Source organism: Vicia villosa, linkage group LG7 (assembly GCF_029867415.1).
Source record: "Vicia villosa cultivar HV-30 ecotype Madison, WI linkage group LG7, Vvil1.0, whole genome shotgun sequence".
In the NCBI taxonomy this organism is placed as follows: Eukaryota; Viridiplantae; Streptophyta; class Magnoliopsida; order Fabales; family Fabaceae; genus Vicia; species Vicia villosa.
In genome coordinates this window covers 20,416,278-20,432,295 of record NC_081186.1, presented here as the reverse complement: position 1 = coordinate 20,432,295, position 16,018 = coordinate 20,416,278, and the positions used below count along the sequence as shown (strand labels likewise).

At 38.3% G+C, this 16,018-nt stretch overlaps 1 protein-coding gene across 1 annotated transcript; it reads right to left on the bottom strand.

Moving 5' to 3' along the window:
- Positions 1-208: 208 nt before the first annotated feature.
- LOC131618744 (uncharacterized) lies at positions 209-664 on the bottom strand. The gene has a single exon (XM_058889911.1). The coding sequence runs from the start codon at positions 662-664 to the stop codon at positions 209-211; it is 456 nt and encodes a 151-aa protein (XP_058745894.1).
- Between the last annotated feature and the right edge of the window lie 15,354 nt (positions 665-16,018).

Sequence of the window (16,018 nt, the reverse complement as noted above, 5' to 3'; positions counted from 1 at the left end):
AATTCCACCTTTTGTTTCATGATTAGTTGTTCATGCTTGTGTTATATATATATATATTTTTTAATCAAATTGCCACGTGTCAGTCACTAAGTGGCTCTTGTCCAATTTTGAAAATTCAAAGATTATGGGGTGGAAACGTGTGAAATTGAATGTTTCTTTACTGCTTGTTACAAATCTTCTCTTCATGTTTTTTTTGACACAAACAAAATCAACTCATATCATTAAACAACAAAGTAGCAATACAAGGAGGAATCACATTAAACCAACTACGCCTAGTCCAAGAATCGGCCGCCTTAGCTAAGGAATGGGCAACCGAGTTCGCTTGGCGTTTTACAAACTTAACCTCAAAGTTAGGAAAATTAAGCAACAAACTACGAATTGAAGAAATAATAAAACTAAATTCGGACAAACCAGAGATGCCCGAATGAATATCTTGGATAGTACTTTGCGAATCACTCTCGAAGGTAACCTTTTCCATATGAAGGTCGATAACACTAAGGATAGCCTCTTTAATAGCCAATGCTTCCGCCTCAATAATAGGAAAAGATCCAAAATCCCATGCTGCTCCCCCACACACAAAGTTACCAAAGTGATTTCGAATACACCATCCTCTATTCGTAGTGCCCCTACTAGTATTAAAACCCGCATCAACATTGCACTTCATACTTGTAATACGGTGAACTGACTTTATATCAAAATGTAGCGGATAGCAAGAGTCGCCACCGACTTTTATTTTATCCAATAAGAAAGGCTAAAAGAACAGGAGAAGACCTTTTGAAAAGATTTTGAGTTCGGGGGGTAAGTTATACAAAGGGAAGGTGTAAAGCACCCTTTGCATCCATGGTTATCCATGGGCTCTTAATTGCTTAGCTCACTTGTTCGTTTGAATTGTTTGAAATGTTTGAAAAGATTTTCGAAGAAGAAATTTAGCTTGCAAATAAGCGAAGTCTTTTGGAATTTGATTTTGAAAAGAGTGGGAAAAAGATTTTGAATTTAGAGCAAGCAATTAGTAGCAACTACCCTAAGTTTTGAAATTTGTCCTTTTAGCTTTTCAGGGCGAAAGAGTCTATCCATACCATAAGAGGGCAGGAAGTCTTTCAATTGGATGTACGGGTCATCGAGAATAATCGCTCGCCATAAGACTGTCCCATGCCATAAAGAGGGCAGGTATTCTAAGGGAAGGATATAATAGTCATTTGATTTTCTTAGGCATCATGCGAGAACACCTTAGCAATTGGGACAATCATTTTATAAGGCAACATCTAGGGAGTTTCAATAGCTTTGAAGGTGACAGGCAACATTGCTTTAGGTATCCTCGGAATCGAGGGACTTGACTATTTAGTACACTTAGAGGCAACAGGCAACAATTAAGGCAACAACTAAGGCAACATTATAAGGCAACAAGGGGGTTACCCTAAAGGTGTGTGGGTGCACAATCACGTGGTTCAGTTCGAATATTTAATCTTGTATGATTAGTGATCTAACGCTTGATTGATGACCTTGCACTCCCTAATTTACTAACCACGCAATTAAAATCACACGGAAATTAAAGGCGGAAAGATAAATGCCCTATGCTATTACAATAAACACCTGCGGGGAAGGGGAATGAAAGCAGAAAATAAGAGGGAATAATAATTAGTTTAAACATCTTGATCTTGAGCCTTGATCTTCCTCTAACCCTTGATTGACTCTGGTCATCTGAGAATTAATAGAAAATAATGGGGTGAGTGTAGAGCCAATTCATTAACAGATGAAGTAAAATCTAGTTGAACCTACAAGGCAAAGATTAAAATAAAACTTAAATAAAGGAAAGGATTCGAACTTAGCTTTTTGATTGCCCTGGCGCGTAGTCGGAAGATTTTCGATTAACCCTAACAGTGATTAATGATCATGAAGAAATCAGGGTTTAAGGCATAAAATAAAATCAGGGTTTAAGAAATTTATTATTATAAAGAAAATTTGATATTACAAAAAAAACAAGTTTTCGATTAAATAATATAAATGGTTATAAAAATATTTTAATTACTGAACAACATATTAAAACTAAATTTATTAAAACAAAAAAAAAGGAAAAAAGAAAAGATAAAGAGAAGAAATATAAATAAGTAGAAAATTAAATAAAAAAAATAAAAAACTAAAACAAACTTAGATGGGCGTGTGATCCAGTGTGAGAAGCATCTGAGGGTCTACCATGGACATCCTTTTCTGGGCGCTTGGATTTAAGCTTGTTGAAGATCTGATGGTGACGAGAAGAGATGCACCGTAGGCGTGATTTGATGCGTTGCACTGGATTGTCAAGGAATGATTTTGAAAAAACTTGTCACACAGGGGATTCGAACCAGGGTTCCTCCAGTCACCATGTTCTCCACTTTACCATCCAAGCTGTGCGTTTCAACAGTTAATAAAACAAACCAAACGAATAAAATTTATATTAATTGGTGAATACCCAAAAGTCAAAGATCAGATGCGTGGGCCCCCCTGTAGTTGCGCGTGACCAATCAGAGTTGGCAAGAGAATCTGGTTCGTTGACCAACCAATGAGGGCGCTCCGTGTATGGTCAAAGAGTCTCCCCTTTACTGTTCATCTCCTTCATCGTTTGAGCACTAGGATTTGCTACGATTTTGTTGCGATTTAGCCATGGATTCTGCATCAAGTTTTCGTAGCCATTCCTGTAAAATTAAAAAAGCTCAAAGAAAAACGTTAAACACAAAACCTATGCGCCCAGATCTCATATTCAAGGTCCCACGAGTTCATTAGAGGGATCGTTTTGGATTGAATCCGCTCATAACCTCCAGAACGCGAGCTTGACATAGTCTTGCCCTAACAATGGTGTCTCACCATTCCTACATGAAATCTTGCGCATAATAGATCTAAATGCCTCCAAACATCATCACGAACACGTACAGATACATGAAATCAATTAAAATAGCGTCAGTGTTAAAAATTTGAATCTTAAAGAAGCTTCCAAACCGTGAGTTTGTTGGAGAGGACGATCTGGAACGCTTTGGCTATGGAAATCGATCCAATCTCACTCCATATCAGATCAGGAATACAATGCAAGGCTTGAGATTTCTTGAGGCAGGCTGCAAAGTAAAATTGGAGAGTGCAACTTTGAATGGAATTCTTTAACTTCAAACCCTAATGTTATGGCCTCTTTTCTCCAAGATTTTTTTTCTCCTCTCTCCTCTACTGATCTTAGGTATATATATGAGGACCAAATTAGGTTAAAAGTTTAAGGAAAGAATGGACTAATTTGTGAGGAAAAGATTGATTGGAAAAAATGCAAATTTGATTGAAATTTGATTTATATTCTTTCTAATTTTGGCCTTGAATGATCCAATCTCTCTCCATTTACCATGTGCACGAAATTTGATTGAGTTTTGGAGTAAATATAGATTGGATTTGATACCAAACAAATTTCTTTCAAATCTTTTTGATTTTCTTTAATTTTATTGAACTTTTACTGAATAAAAAATTCTATAAAATTAATTTAAACCAAATAAATTTGTGGCCAATGATTTATGGGATCCTAATATCATAAGGAAGAAGTTTGGATCTCAAAAATATGGGCCCATTTCCAAAAAGTTTCAAGTTTTCTCCACATTTTCCCTCCAAAATGACCCAACTTTGACAGGGCATATCTCCCTCAATTTTTGAGGTATGGAAGTGTTCTAGGACTTTTTAGAAACCTTAGTGAGTCCTCTAACCATTGTATTTGGTCTCATATCAAAATGGTTTTTCATGCTCCTTGTGTGTCCTTTTAAAAAAGTGTCTTTTTGTTGACTTTTGAAAATGACCTATAATGTTTTGGTCCATATCTATCAAATGAAGCATTTTTAGACTTGGCATGTGAGAGACAAAATTGTAGAGAATCAAATTTCCTTCAAAATAAGCTTTGAATGGAAATTTTCTGATGTTCCATGTGAGAGTTATGGCTGGTCAAAGTTCAGTTGACTTTCTCCAATACAAACCCTAATTTAGAAACTCTTTGAATTGTTGATTTTTTATCTTTCCTTGATGAACCATGATCAATACTTGATCAAATGGTGAATGATACTTAAATATTAAGATCTTGACAAAAAAATCAGGAGTTTTGACTTTACTTTGCCCACAGTTGACTTTTAGGTCAACCCAGTCGACTCTTGACTTTCTGAATATTTGAGTGATCAATCTTTTAAGCTGAGACTTGATACTTGTCATAGAGGTAATGTGAGATACTTTGAGCCATATGGGATGTCTTGGAGCCATTGATTTATTGATTTTCCTTTGAACAAACCAAACCCTAGTTTCTGAGCCTTGTATAGGAGAATGTGTCTTGGAGCTTTATGTATTGATTTGAATTTGTATAAGAGAAATTGTATGGGAAAATTTTGGGGTATGACAGCTGCCCCTGTTCAATTTTCTTATATCTGAAGATGTAGAGTGGTTTGTGCGCCAGTCGGAGTCCGAAGGTAGAAGAGGATTGAACACTAGAATACCCAGAAATTTGCCCTTGCTGAAGTAGGGACCTTTGTCGGAGATGGGCTTGAAGATGACATCCAGGTGTATGATGGGGATGGGCTTAAAGATTCCATCCAGTAGGTCATGCATTAGATTATGTTTGAAGTGTTTGAGAAGTAGTTGTTTGAGTGTTGATCGTGTCATTACTGTTCGTATTAGACGAATTAGATCTTTGAGAGTTGAACGTGTCAGCACCGTTCGTAATACCTGAATTAGATCTCGGAAAGATGATCGTGTTTATACCGTTTGTGATGATAGAATTAGACCTCTTGTCGTGTCAGCACCGTTCGTAGTAACCGAATTAGACTTTAGAAGCAGTTGATCGTGTCCACACCGTTCGTGATGTTGGAATTAGATCTCTGAGAGTTGATCGTGTCAGTACCGTTCGTAATACCTGAATTAGATCTTGGAAAGATGATCGTGTCTATACCGTTCGTGATGATAGAATTAGATCTCTTTAAAGGCCGATCGTGTCAGCACCATTCGTGGTAACCGAATTAGATCTTGGGGAGATAACCGTGTCTACATCATTCGTGATGATAGAATTAGATTCTCTTGTCGTGTCAGCACCGTTTGTAGTAACTGAATTAGACTTAGAGAATGATCGTGTCACCACCGTTCGTGGTAAATGAATTAGATCTCTGAAGGATGATCGTGTCTACACCGTTTGTGATGGTAGAATTAGATCTTTGAGAGTTGACCGTGTCAGTACCGTTTGTAGTAACTGAATTAGATTTTTGAAGATTAGAGATTTCGTTTATCTGTTTGTACCTGTATTCTGAAAAAAGGTAAAGTTAATCTTTATGCAATGTCATGATGCATGTGTTATGTAATGAGTCCCTCAAAATAAATGAGAAGCTTTGTATGTTATGCATGCGTTCATTATGAGGTAATGTATGCGATGTATGAATATGTGATATGTGAATATGATTTATGTTGTCTTGATTGAGAAACTAAATCTCCATGTCCTTGTAATTTTGTTGTCTGATCTTGTCTTAAAGATGCTCAGCTGGGGATTTATGGTTTTTGTTTGGGGATGATCAGTAACTTGATGTACCCTGATTGGGGATTAGATATATTAATACACCATGTTGGAGAAGAGCAAAGTTTTGGAGAACCGGTAGTGTTGAAGATGTAAACTCTGTTGGGGAGCCATATCTTTGTCGGGTCGAGGACATTTGAAAATGATTATTCTGTGGGGATATGATCTTGTGAACCCGACTCTGTGAGGAGACATGGGTGTCTTGAAAGATGCCCCCAGTATTATAGTATCTATCATTCCTGGATTTGACTCGGACACACCATTGAGTATTGATCAAGATGTCAAACTGGACTTGCATAGATTTGCCCCTGCTAGTAGGAACTTTGGAAAGATTCGCCTCGCGAGGACCTTATGAGATGCGTACTCTGGGTGACATGCCCCTAGTACTTAGTATGATGCCCCTGACTGATCGGGAAATAGCTTCGGACCCACTTGGGTGCATGCCCCTGATTTTTGATGCTTCTGAGAGATTTTTGAAACTTGACTTGGTCGTCCCAAATTGATCGGGAGATAGTTTGAAATCCATTTGGGGATGTATGCCTTTGACTGTTTGGCCTTTTGAAAGATTCTTGGAATCTTGACTTGACTGCCCCAGATTGATTGGGCAATGCGTGCCATGCCCCTTGTATACGTAGGAGACATTGCTTCTCGGAGTAATCTTGTCTGTCGGGATAACTTCCAGTCATTAGTTGTATCCTGTGCAAGTTCTTTCTGATGCTAACATTTGAAATTATGTAGCAGAATATGTTTAATAATGAATTCCTGAGATGCAATGCATACGTTTGTCTTGAGTTTTTTTTTAAAAACATTAAAGCAAGAGATGTAAAATCATGATATTTGTAAAAACATGCTATTTTTGTAGAAGCGAAATATCGACTCAGCATTTTAGTAAACCTTAAGGAGTCGGGATACCTTTTTGATGACAGTACGCTTTCGAACTAACCATGCTTCAATTAGGACTTTCAAAGGTTGTAGCGTGGCTTGGTTCACGGTTTAAGAAACAAAGGATAAAGGCTCAAAGTTTATTTGTACCCACCCCTCTTCGTGATGATCTTCAGTCCTAAGTTCAGTTAATTCAACTTATGCATTCAGGTTCCAAGAGACTTTTGGGTTTGCACCTTTGATAATACTGATAGTTCACAAGCAAAGAGAACTTTTGAGATGGCAGTCACTTCTTCCTTTTGGTAGTCACAACATTGTGTTGTTCAGGAATTTATTGACTTCTCTTCTTTCATCTTTTTGATATCCCTAACTTTTGCCTGAACTGTCTATTTTGAGCTTACAGTCAGCGGGATGCCTTGATTTTTGCCTAAGTCTTCTTTTTGATTTTTTGACTTAGCAGGCTTTTCTTTGTATGTATGTTTTTCATCTTTTTTTTTTGAAAGATATTGACTGCCTTGCTTAATGATTGATGAACCATCATTGGCTTTTGATTTACCAACACTTCTTTGATGTGTGCGGATGAACGCTTGTGATTGAAACCTTTGTTGAAAGGTGTACTGAATGATTCTCTTAAAATAGAATGCACAGCCAAATTAACTGAGAACTACCCTGCCCCAGGTTATCATCAAGGGTTTTAATTAGTACAAGAAAGAAACTTCTACTTCTTAGGCTCAAAGGGGTTGACGAGGGATTAACATCCTTATATCTCCACTGTTTAGGAATTGAAAAAATGCATGTACATCGTCAGCATAGTCCGCTCAAAAGCATACTGTATGAGGTTGCGGTATCGTTTTCGTCATCCTCCCTTAAAAGGCATACAGCTTTAGCAGGAGTCGAGTATCACAAAACATATGCAAAGTAAATATGCAATTTAAATGGGTGATAGTGAAATAATTTATTCAAGACAAACATATGCAATGCACTGATGATGATTATTAAAACAGATGATGTCTATCATGAGTCGAATGTTTAAACAAACAGAAAAGAAAATTGCAAATGAAAGTAGATCTAATGATCCAAAATTCTGTCCGTCTAGACGTCAATTAGTCTTGTTGTGACTAGGCATATGAGCGGTGATCACCATAGGAGTTTCAGAAGGGTTGAATTTGATTTCCCCGTCATCGACCAGATCTTGAATCTTACTCTTGAATGTCCAGCAATTGTTTGTGTAATGTCCAGGACTGTGGGAATGGTACGCGCACCTCGCATTGAGTTTATAGCCAGGAGTGGAGGTGTTAGGAGTCTTAGGAGGGTCCCTCAGAGTAATCAATTTGATCTTCAACAGATGTTGTAATGCTTGAGCCAATGACACATTAATCTTGGTGAATTAACGCTTAGGTGCATATGGCTTGTGTCGTTGTTGTGGAATTGGTGTAGAGATCAGAATTGTCCCCACAGATTGGTTGCATTTATTACGACCTTTCTGATTGTACACAGCATTCGCCATATGAGGTTCCTCAGGTGAGTTGAAGTCAATGATCTCGTCGTCGATTAAATCTTGGATCCTATGCTTCAACGGTCCACAATCTTTTCTATAGTGACCAGGACTATTTGAATGATAGGCACATCTCGCATGACACTTGTACCCAGGAACAGGTTTAGCAGGAAATAAATATGGAGGTAATAGAGTTATCAAGTTCTGATTGAGCAGTTGTTGCAGAACTTGAGACAGTGGCATGGGTAACAGAGAAAATGATCGCTTAGGCTTGGATCTCTGATTATTTTGACCACTTTGATGCTTATGTTGATTCTTCTCCTTCTCGATCAGAAGTGTGATCGGTCACCATTTCTACCTAATTTCTGTCATGTATTCGGTCTAAATTTGTCGATTCAGTAACACTTTGATCAATATTTTATTGCTTTTGTTTAAGTATTTCATGTTTGATTGTTTTTATGTTTATTTTGCATTATGTTTTAATTTAAGTTATTTAGATGCTTTTGATGTCGTTTGGTTAGTTTTGTACAAATTTCAGCTTTGAACAAGTCATCTTAAATGTCGAAGCAACCATGAAGGAAGGAGAAGCAAGAGAAAAATGAAAATTCAAGGTTCTGGGGTCAAACACGGCCGCCCGTGCTTCCACGCACGGCCCGTGTCAGGTGATCAACTCTCCTCCATACAAAATCCAGGGGCGACACACGGCCGCCCGTGCTTCCACGCACGGCCCGTGTCGGGATGGCTGGGAGCAAAAATAAAAATAAAGAGCAACACGGCCACCCGTGCGTCCAAGCACGGCCAGTGCTGCTGAGAGCGTGAAAACTTCCAATTTTAGGGCTTTTTCATTAAATCTCCACCTTGAGGGCACTTTAGACATTGCATTTGGCTGAGATTTGTACCTAGACTATTTAGTTGAGTTTGAGAGAATTATTGAGGGGCTTTTGCATCATACGATAGAAAATCACAGAGGAGATAGGATAGCTTCATCAGGAGTTTTGGAGACTGAGAGATTCAAGGGTTTCCACCGTTGAAGATCAAAGTCACCATTATTTTTTAGTAATGTCTACATTCTTTATTATGTCTTTCTTGAATATTATGAGAGGCTAAACCCCCCAATGCTAGGGGGTGGTCCTGATTTGGTTTTTGTAATAACGATGAATTTATGATTTCGTCAATACATTGGTTTATATTATTCAGTTAAATTATGCAATGTTCTTCTTGTTTTCTTTATCGGTCAAATAAGGATTAATCTATGGCTAACAAATACAGGACTGTAGTTGTTAGGGTTTGTGCATAATTTGATTATAGTAGATATCACCTAGGACTAGGGATACCCTATAATTACCACATAATCTTGATTATATAAAAGCTTGGTTTCAATTTAGGTTCCTAAGGACTTAGGATTTAGGTTGGAAGACCAAAGGTTTCCTCACTAAGGACTTAGGAGGAAACACCCTAAGGATGTGGTAACTGAATGTTATGAACTTGTTGAAGAAATCTTAATTCTGAGTGTTACATGCCAAATCAACCACTCACCCTAGCATCTCATATATTTGATAACAAAAATCAATTTATTTTTCTCATTATTTTTCTTTGCAAGGATTTAATCCCCCAAAACCAAAACATTAATGTTTTGTTCAATTGAATCATATTTTACGAATCTTTATTTCCCACACAGTCCTTGAGATCGACATTCGGGGAATTTCCCCTATTATTATTACAGAGGCAAAAATAGTACACTTGCTATTTTTCCGATCAAGTTTTTGGCGCCGTTGCCGGGTACTGCCAAAATACAGATTTTTAACTTAAGTTCAATTGAAATTTTGTTGCTTTGCGACTAAAATTTTATTTTCTGCACTTTTTATTTTTATTTTTTTTCCTATTCTAAAAATTGTCTAATCTGTTTATGCGAGGTAAGGCCTCAGCAGAATTTCTTTATGACGCAGAAATCGAAAGAACTTTGCACGCAAGGCGCAGACAAGCTCGTCGAGAAAATCTGGAATCTGAAGAAGAAATTATTTCAGTTCATTCTGGTTTAGATTCTGAAAGTGAAGGAGAAGTCATGGGAGAGAATCCACCAGCGTCGGAGAGACTCCTTGGTGACTACGATGCTACAAACACGCCGGGAGGTAGACTGACAATTGTCAACCAACCGGTAAATGCGGCTAACTTTCAATTGCATCCGAGCACAATAAATCAGCTGGAAAGAAAAACTTTCACCGGAAAGGTTAATGAAGATGCAAACAAGCACCTACAGAGGTTTCTTACCATGAGTACGACTTTAAAAATTGAAGGGCATACCGAAGAGGCAAAGAAGCTGAGAATGTTCCCGTTCACCTTGGCCGAAGAAGCAGAAGAATGGTTCTATTCTCTTCCAGCGGGCAGTATCACGTCACGGGAAGAGATGGAGAAGGCTTTCTTGAATGAGTATTTCCCCGCTTCGGTCTTTATAAGGAAGAGGTATGATATTTTGAATTTCAAACAACAGGAGGGTGAACTCTTAGGAGATGCTTATAAAAGATTCAAAAGGATCCTAGTGGCATGTCCCACTCACAACATGGACAAAACTGACCAAATGCAGATATTTGTGAATGGGCTCAAAATGAAAACAAAGCAGTTGATCGATACAGCAGCTGGAGGCTCAAAAAATTTCACAACAGCCTCTGGAATTATCAAGATCATTGAAGCGATAGCTGCAAATGAGCATCTGGAGTTTTATGACAGGTGTACCAATAAACCTGAAAGAGTTATTGATCTGAAGTTGGAAACCTCAAAAATTCGGGTTGAAGATGCTATAGCTGCAGAGGTAGAAAAGAGATTAAAGGCTGTGAATATAGGTACTCAACAGGTTGCTCAAGTCCAACAAGCTCAACCTGTAATTTGTGAAATTTGCCAAGGTCCTCACCAAACTGTATACTGTGTTGCTACTCCCAAGCAGATTGAAGAAATCAAATTCCTGAGGAAAAACAATCCGTATTCTAACACCTACAATCCAGGGTGGAAGAATCATCCAAATTTTGCTTGGAAAGAAAACCAACAACAAGGCCTTCAGAAGGCGGAATGGGAAGTGGCTATCGAGAGATTGGCTGGACAATGCCTTTAGTTTCAAGAAGAAACCAGAAACAACCACAAGAACACTACAACTTCGATAAAAAATTTAGAAGTTCAAGTGGGTCAAATAGCACAACATCTCACTCTACAGGCACAAGGTAACTTTCCAAGCGCAACTGTGAAAAATTCAAAAGATCAAGAGAAGATTAATGTTGTTACAACAAGGAGTAAAAAGGTTTTAGAATCGGAAAAAGAAAAAGAGGAAATAGATGACCCTATGGTAATAGAGGTGGATCTGGAAATAAGAGAGAATCCGAAAGATCCAGAAGTTGTGATACCACCGGTTAAACCAGTTGAAGAAAAAAATAATAAGAAAGATGTTGAACCGGTGATCAAACTACCCTTCCCTTCCAGAGTGACAAAGAAGAATTCAAAAGAGAAAGACTTTCAGAAGTTCACTAAATTGTTCAAAAAGCTAGAGGTAAATCTACCATTCTTTGAAGCACTTGAGCACATGCCCTTGTATAAGAAATTTATGAAGGAGGTGTTGGCGAAAAAGAGATCACTAGGAGGAGAATCAAAAATTGAAACTGAGAAGTGTGGAATAGTCTCGTCAGCAAGAAAGATCCCAATAAAGAGGAAAGATCCTGGAGCGGTGGCGATACCATGCACTATCAAGAATATAACATTTAAAAAGGTACTCCTCGATTCTGGTTCTAGTGTGAGTTTAATGCCGTTGTCCATTTTCAAAAAGCTTGAATTGGAAAAGATTAGTGAAAGTAAGACACAACTAAGGTTCGCCGATCACACCGTTAAGAAATCACATGGGGTAGCTGAAGATGTACTAGTGGAAGTTGATAAGTTTGTATTCCCTGTTGACTTCCACATCATGGACATTCCGGAAGACGAAGAAACTCCTATCCTTCTTGGGAGACCATTTTTGTCGACAGGCTGCTGCAACCTCGACATTGAAAAAGGGACACTAACACTGAGATCTTTTGATGAAGAAGTAACCTTGAAGATGTTAGGAGTTAAGAAACATAGGGCGGTTGTAAATGATCAAACTTCTGGTGGTATGATAGAAAGTGAGGAAAAATACAAAAAGCCTAAACAGCTCCAAGAAAACGTTTCAAGCATAGCCTCTCGGGTGGAACCAACTTATGTAGCTGTCAAAAGTCCTAAGAAAGCTAAGGAAGTCAAGAAGAATTTGGGAAGTAAATTGAAGAGAAAAGTTATCCGTGCTTTTCATCTTCATGAGTTCGTGGTTGCGGAAGTGAAAAGAAACAAGGTTTGGAAAAGGAAATACCCTCCATAATAAAGGGTAATGGATCGTCGAGCCATGCGACGTTAAACGAAGCGCTTCGTGGGAGGCAACCCACGGTTTTAATAATTAATTTCTTTGTTTGTTTGTTTGTTTTATTTTCAGGAAATAAAAGAGAGCATCTCTAGTGGAAGCTAGGAAGTGATCATTGGAATGCAATACCTCTGTAAGCAACCTCTCCAAGGCTGGTTCTAAAACATTGAGGATAATGTTTAGTTAAAGTGTGGGAGGGGTTCTTTTCATTTGCTTTTAGTTGTTTTCCATTTTTGTTTTTGTTTGTGTGTTATGTTGACATTGTGTTATAGATTTACTTATGGATGCCTAATGAATGATGAATGGTATTTAGTGGATGAAAGGTGCAACCTGAACCTATTCCCCCGAGGCACCCTGGAAGTTGATGCAGCCGAAAGAAAAGTAATTGTTGGACGCGACTTGCTGATACTGGACCAAGAGGATTGTATGGTATACTTGCGCTGGAAAAGAGCCACATGACACGAGGAGTGCTTTGGAACCTGTAAGCTTACCCAACATGGTGAGGTTATAAAAAGCCAAACACAATAGATTATCATCATGAGAGTTCATTCAGGTATGACTTTATCATTCTGATTTTGCGTATGTTCTACTGACACAGCATAATATGAGGATACACTCTGAGGCATTTGTTTGTTTTACCACCTGAGACTTTCTAGCCATCCTAAATTATATGTTTATCCGTTGTTACCCCAGTTGAGCCATATCCTTTTGTTTGTTATAACCATATCTGTAACCCGCAGCCAAACACTTCCAACCCTTGCTCGGCATAAATGTTGTGGTTTTCAGAGTTGTGCTAAAATCTAAGTTTGGAGTAGTAATCATCAAAGAAGAGGGCAAGTAAAAAAATAAATATATGAAAATCAAAATTTTGAGACATATGAATGTATGTCCCACAAAAAAAAAGAGAAAAACTTGCCCGAATGAAAGACTCAGTTACATTAAGCACTCACGGAAGAATGAGTGAAGCAAAAGAGTCTAAGTCGAATAAATTCCCAGTATAACAAGTTGAGCACAATTACGAGAAACACAACATGAATGTCGAACCCAAAACCAATTGTTATTCCATTTCCTTGTGTATCCCACCGTACCTAAACCCCATTACAACCCAAAAGACCTCGAAAAGTGTGTGAACTTTGTTAGTGTAGTGAAGGTAGAATTTATTCAAAATTAAGAGTTGATATTGCATACCTTTATTTCGTGAGTGCAAAACACTTTAACCCTGAGAGATTTGGTGAGAAGTGTGAAAAAGCTTGCAGGTAAAAAGGTACTCTGATGTAGAAGTGTGGTAGAAAGTTCGGTTCGGGAAGCCAGAGGTTCTATCAGAAAGGTAGATGCAAGTTGCGAATAACATCGGCAGTGTTGTGGAAAGAAAAATCCAGGGTGACCTCTGTTTGGTCTCTTGCATCACTTGAGGACAAGCAATGAGATAAGTTTGGGGTTGTGATCGGTCACCATTTCTACCTAATTTCTGTCATGTATTCGGTCTAAATTTGTCGATTCAGTAACACTTTGATCAATGTTTTATTGCTTTTGTTTAAGTATTTCATGTTTGATTGTTTTTATGTTTACTTTGCATTATGTTTTAATTTAAGTTATTTAGATGCTTTTGATGCCGTTTGGTTAGTTGTGTACAAATTTCAGCTTTGAACAAGTCATCTTAAATGTCGAAGCAACCATGAAGGAAGGAGAAGCAAGAGAAAGATGAAAATTCAAGGTTCTGGGGTCAAACACGGCCGCCCGTGCTTCCACGCACGGCCCGTGTCAGATGATCAACTCTCCTCCATACAAAATCCAGGGGCGACACACGGCCGCCCGTGCTTCCACGCACGTCCCGTGTCAGGATGGCTGGGAGCAAAAATAAAAATAAAGAGCAACACGGCCACCCGTGCGTCCAAGCACGGCCAGTGCTGCTGAGAGCGTGAAAACTTCCAATTTTAGGGCTTTTTCATTGAATCTCCACCTTGAGGGCACTTTAGACATTGCATTTGGCTGAGATTTGTACCTAGACTATTTAGTTGAGTTTGAGAGAATTATTGAGGGACTTTTGCATCATACGATAGAAAATCATAGAGGAGAGAGGATAGCTTCATCAGGAGTTTTGGAGACTGAGAGATTCAAGGGTTTCCACCGTTGAAGATCAAAGTCACCATTATTTTTGAGTAATGTCTACATTCTTTATTATGTCTTTCTTGAATATTATGAGAGGCTAAACCCCCCAATGCTAGGGGGTGGTCCTGATTTGGTTTTTGTAATAACGATGAATTTGTGATTTCGTCAATACATTGGTTTATATTATCCAGTTAAATTATGCAATGTTCTTCTTGTTTTCTTTATCGGTCAAATAAGGATTAATCTATGGCTAACAAATACAGGACTGTAGTTGTTAGGGTTTGTGCATAATTTGATTATAGTAGATATCACCTAGGACTAGGGATACCCTATAATTACCACATAATCTTGATTATATAAAAGCTTGGTTTCAATTTAGGTTCCTAAGGACTTAGGATTTAGGTTGGAAGACCAAAGGTTTCCTCACTAAGGACTTAGGAGGAAACACCCTAAGGATGTGGTAACTGAATGTTATGAACTTGTTGAAGAAATCTTAATTCTGAGTGTTACATGCCAAATCAACCACTCACCCTAGCATCTCATATATTTGATAACAAAAATCAATTTATTTTTCTCATTATTTTTCTTTGCAAGGATTTAATCCCCCAAAACCAAAACATTAATCTTTTGTTCAATTGAATCATATTTTACGAATCTTTATTTCCCACGCAGTCCTTGAGATCGACATTCGGGGAATTTCCCCTATTATTACTACAGAGGCAAAAATAGTACACTTGCTATTTTTCTGATCAAAGTGCCTTCAATTCTTCTTGCCCCTTGGACAAGTTCAGGATCAAGGCTTGAAATTCAGCGTTCTGAGCTTGGAGATTCTTGACAGATTGTTCGAGATCCATCTTTCTTACTGAAATAAACAGCGGAAAGATGAGGCATTTGTTTTTATGAAACCTGTGATGCGATGTTTATGAATGATATGATTATGCATATGCAATTTTTTCAAGGATCTTTGGGACTTTTGAATTTTGTCTTTGGACGTCTTTGAGAACCAAGCTCACCATATCGAGTGGGTCATCGCCTCTGATTCGGGATACTTCTGAATTTTGAAGATACATGGCCAGAGGAAAATAAATCCTCTTGCCCCTTGATAGGTATCGAGTCTCTGAATTGGAAGGCATGTGGCCAGAGGAAAATAAATCCTCTTGCCCCTTGATAGGGATTCAGTCTTTGATAAGGACACCTGAAATTGTGCGCCCTAAATCCCTAAGATCCTTGAAAGGGTTAGTTAAATCATGTTATGTTTATGATATCATGATGTCATGCGAATGCAATGCATCAGACAAAACGTAAGGTAATAAGGACAAGTGAGTCCCACAAGAAAAACCTGCAAGAAAACCAAAGGGTTAGTAGCAAGCACAGACAAGTCACACAAGTGTCCTTAAGTTTAAAGGCTTGCGTGAAGTTCGTAGGTAAGTACCCTCCCCACTGAAGTTTAGTTGGTTCAAACCTATCCTAGAATAGTAACCGGGTTCTATGGTGCTCATATCCCTGATCTTTCTCGCGGGCATTGTCTCAACATGGCACTCGGTCGGCCAGCCAAAAGCATCCCTAGAGTCTAATCTCAATGAGT

What these genes read in the sequence shown, in the direction of transcription:
- LOC131618744 (XM_058889911.1), bottom strand. Translation starts at nt 664, where the DNA reads ATGAAGTGCAATGTTGATGCGGGTTTTAATACTAGTAGGGGCACTACG.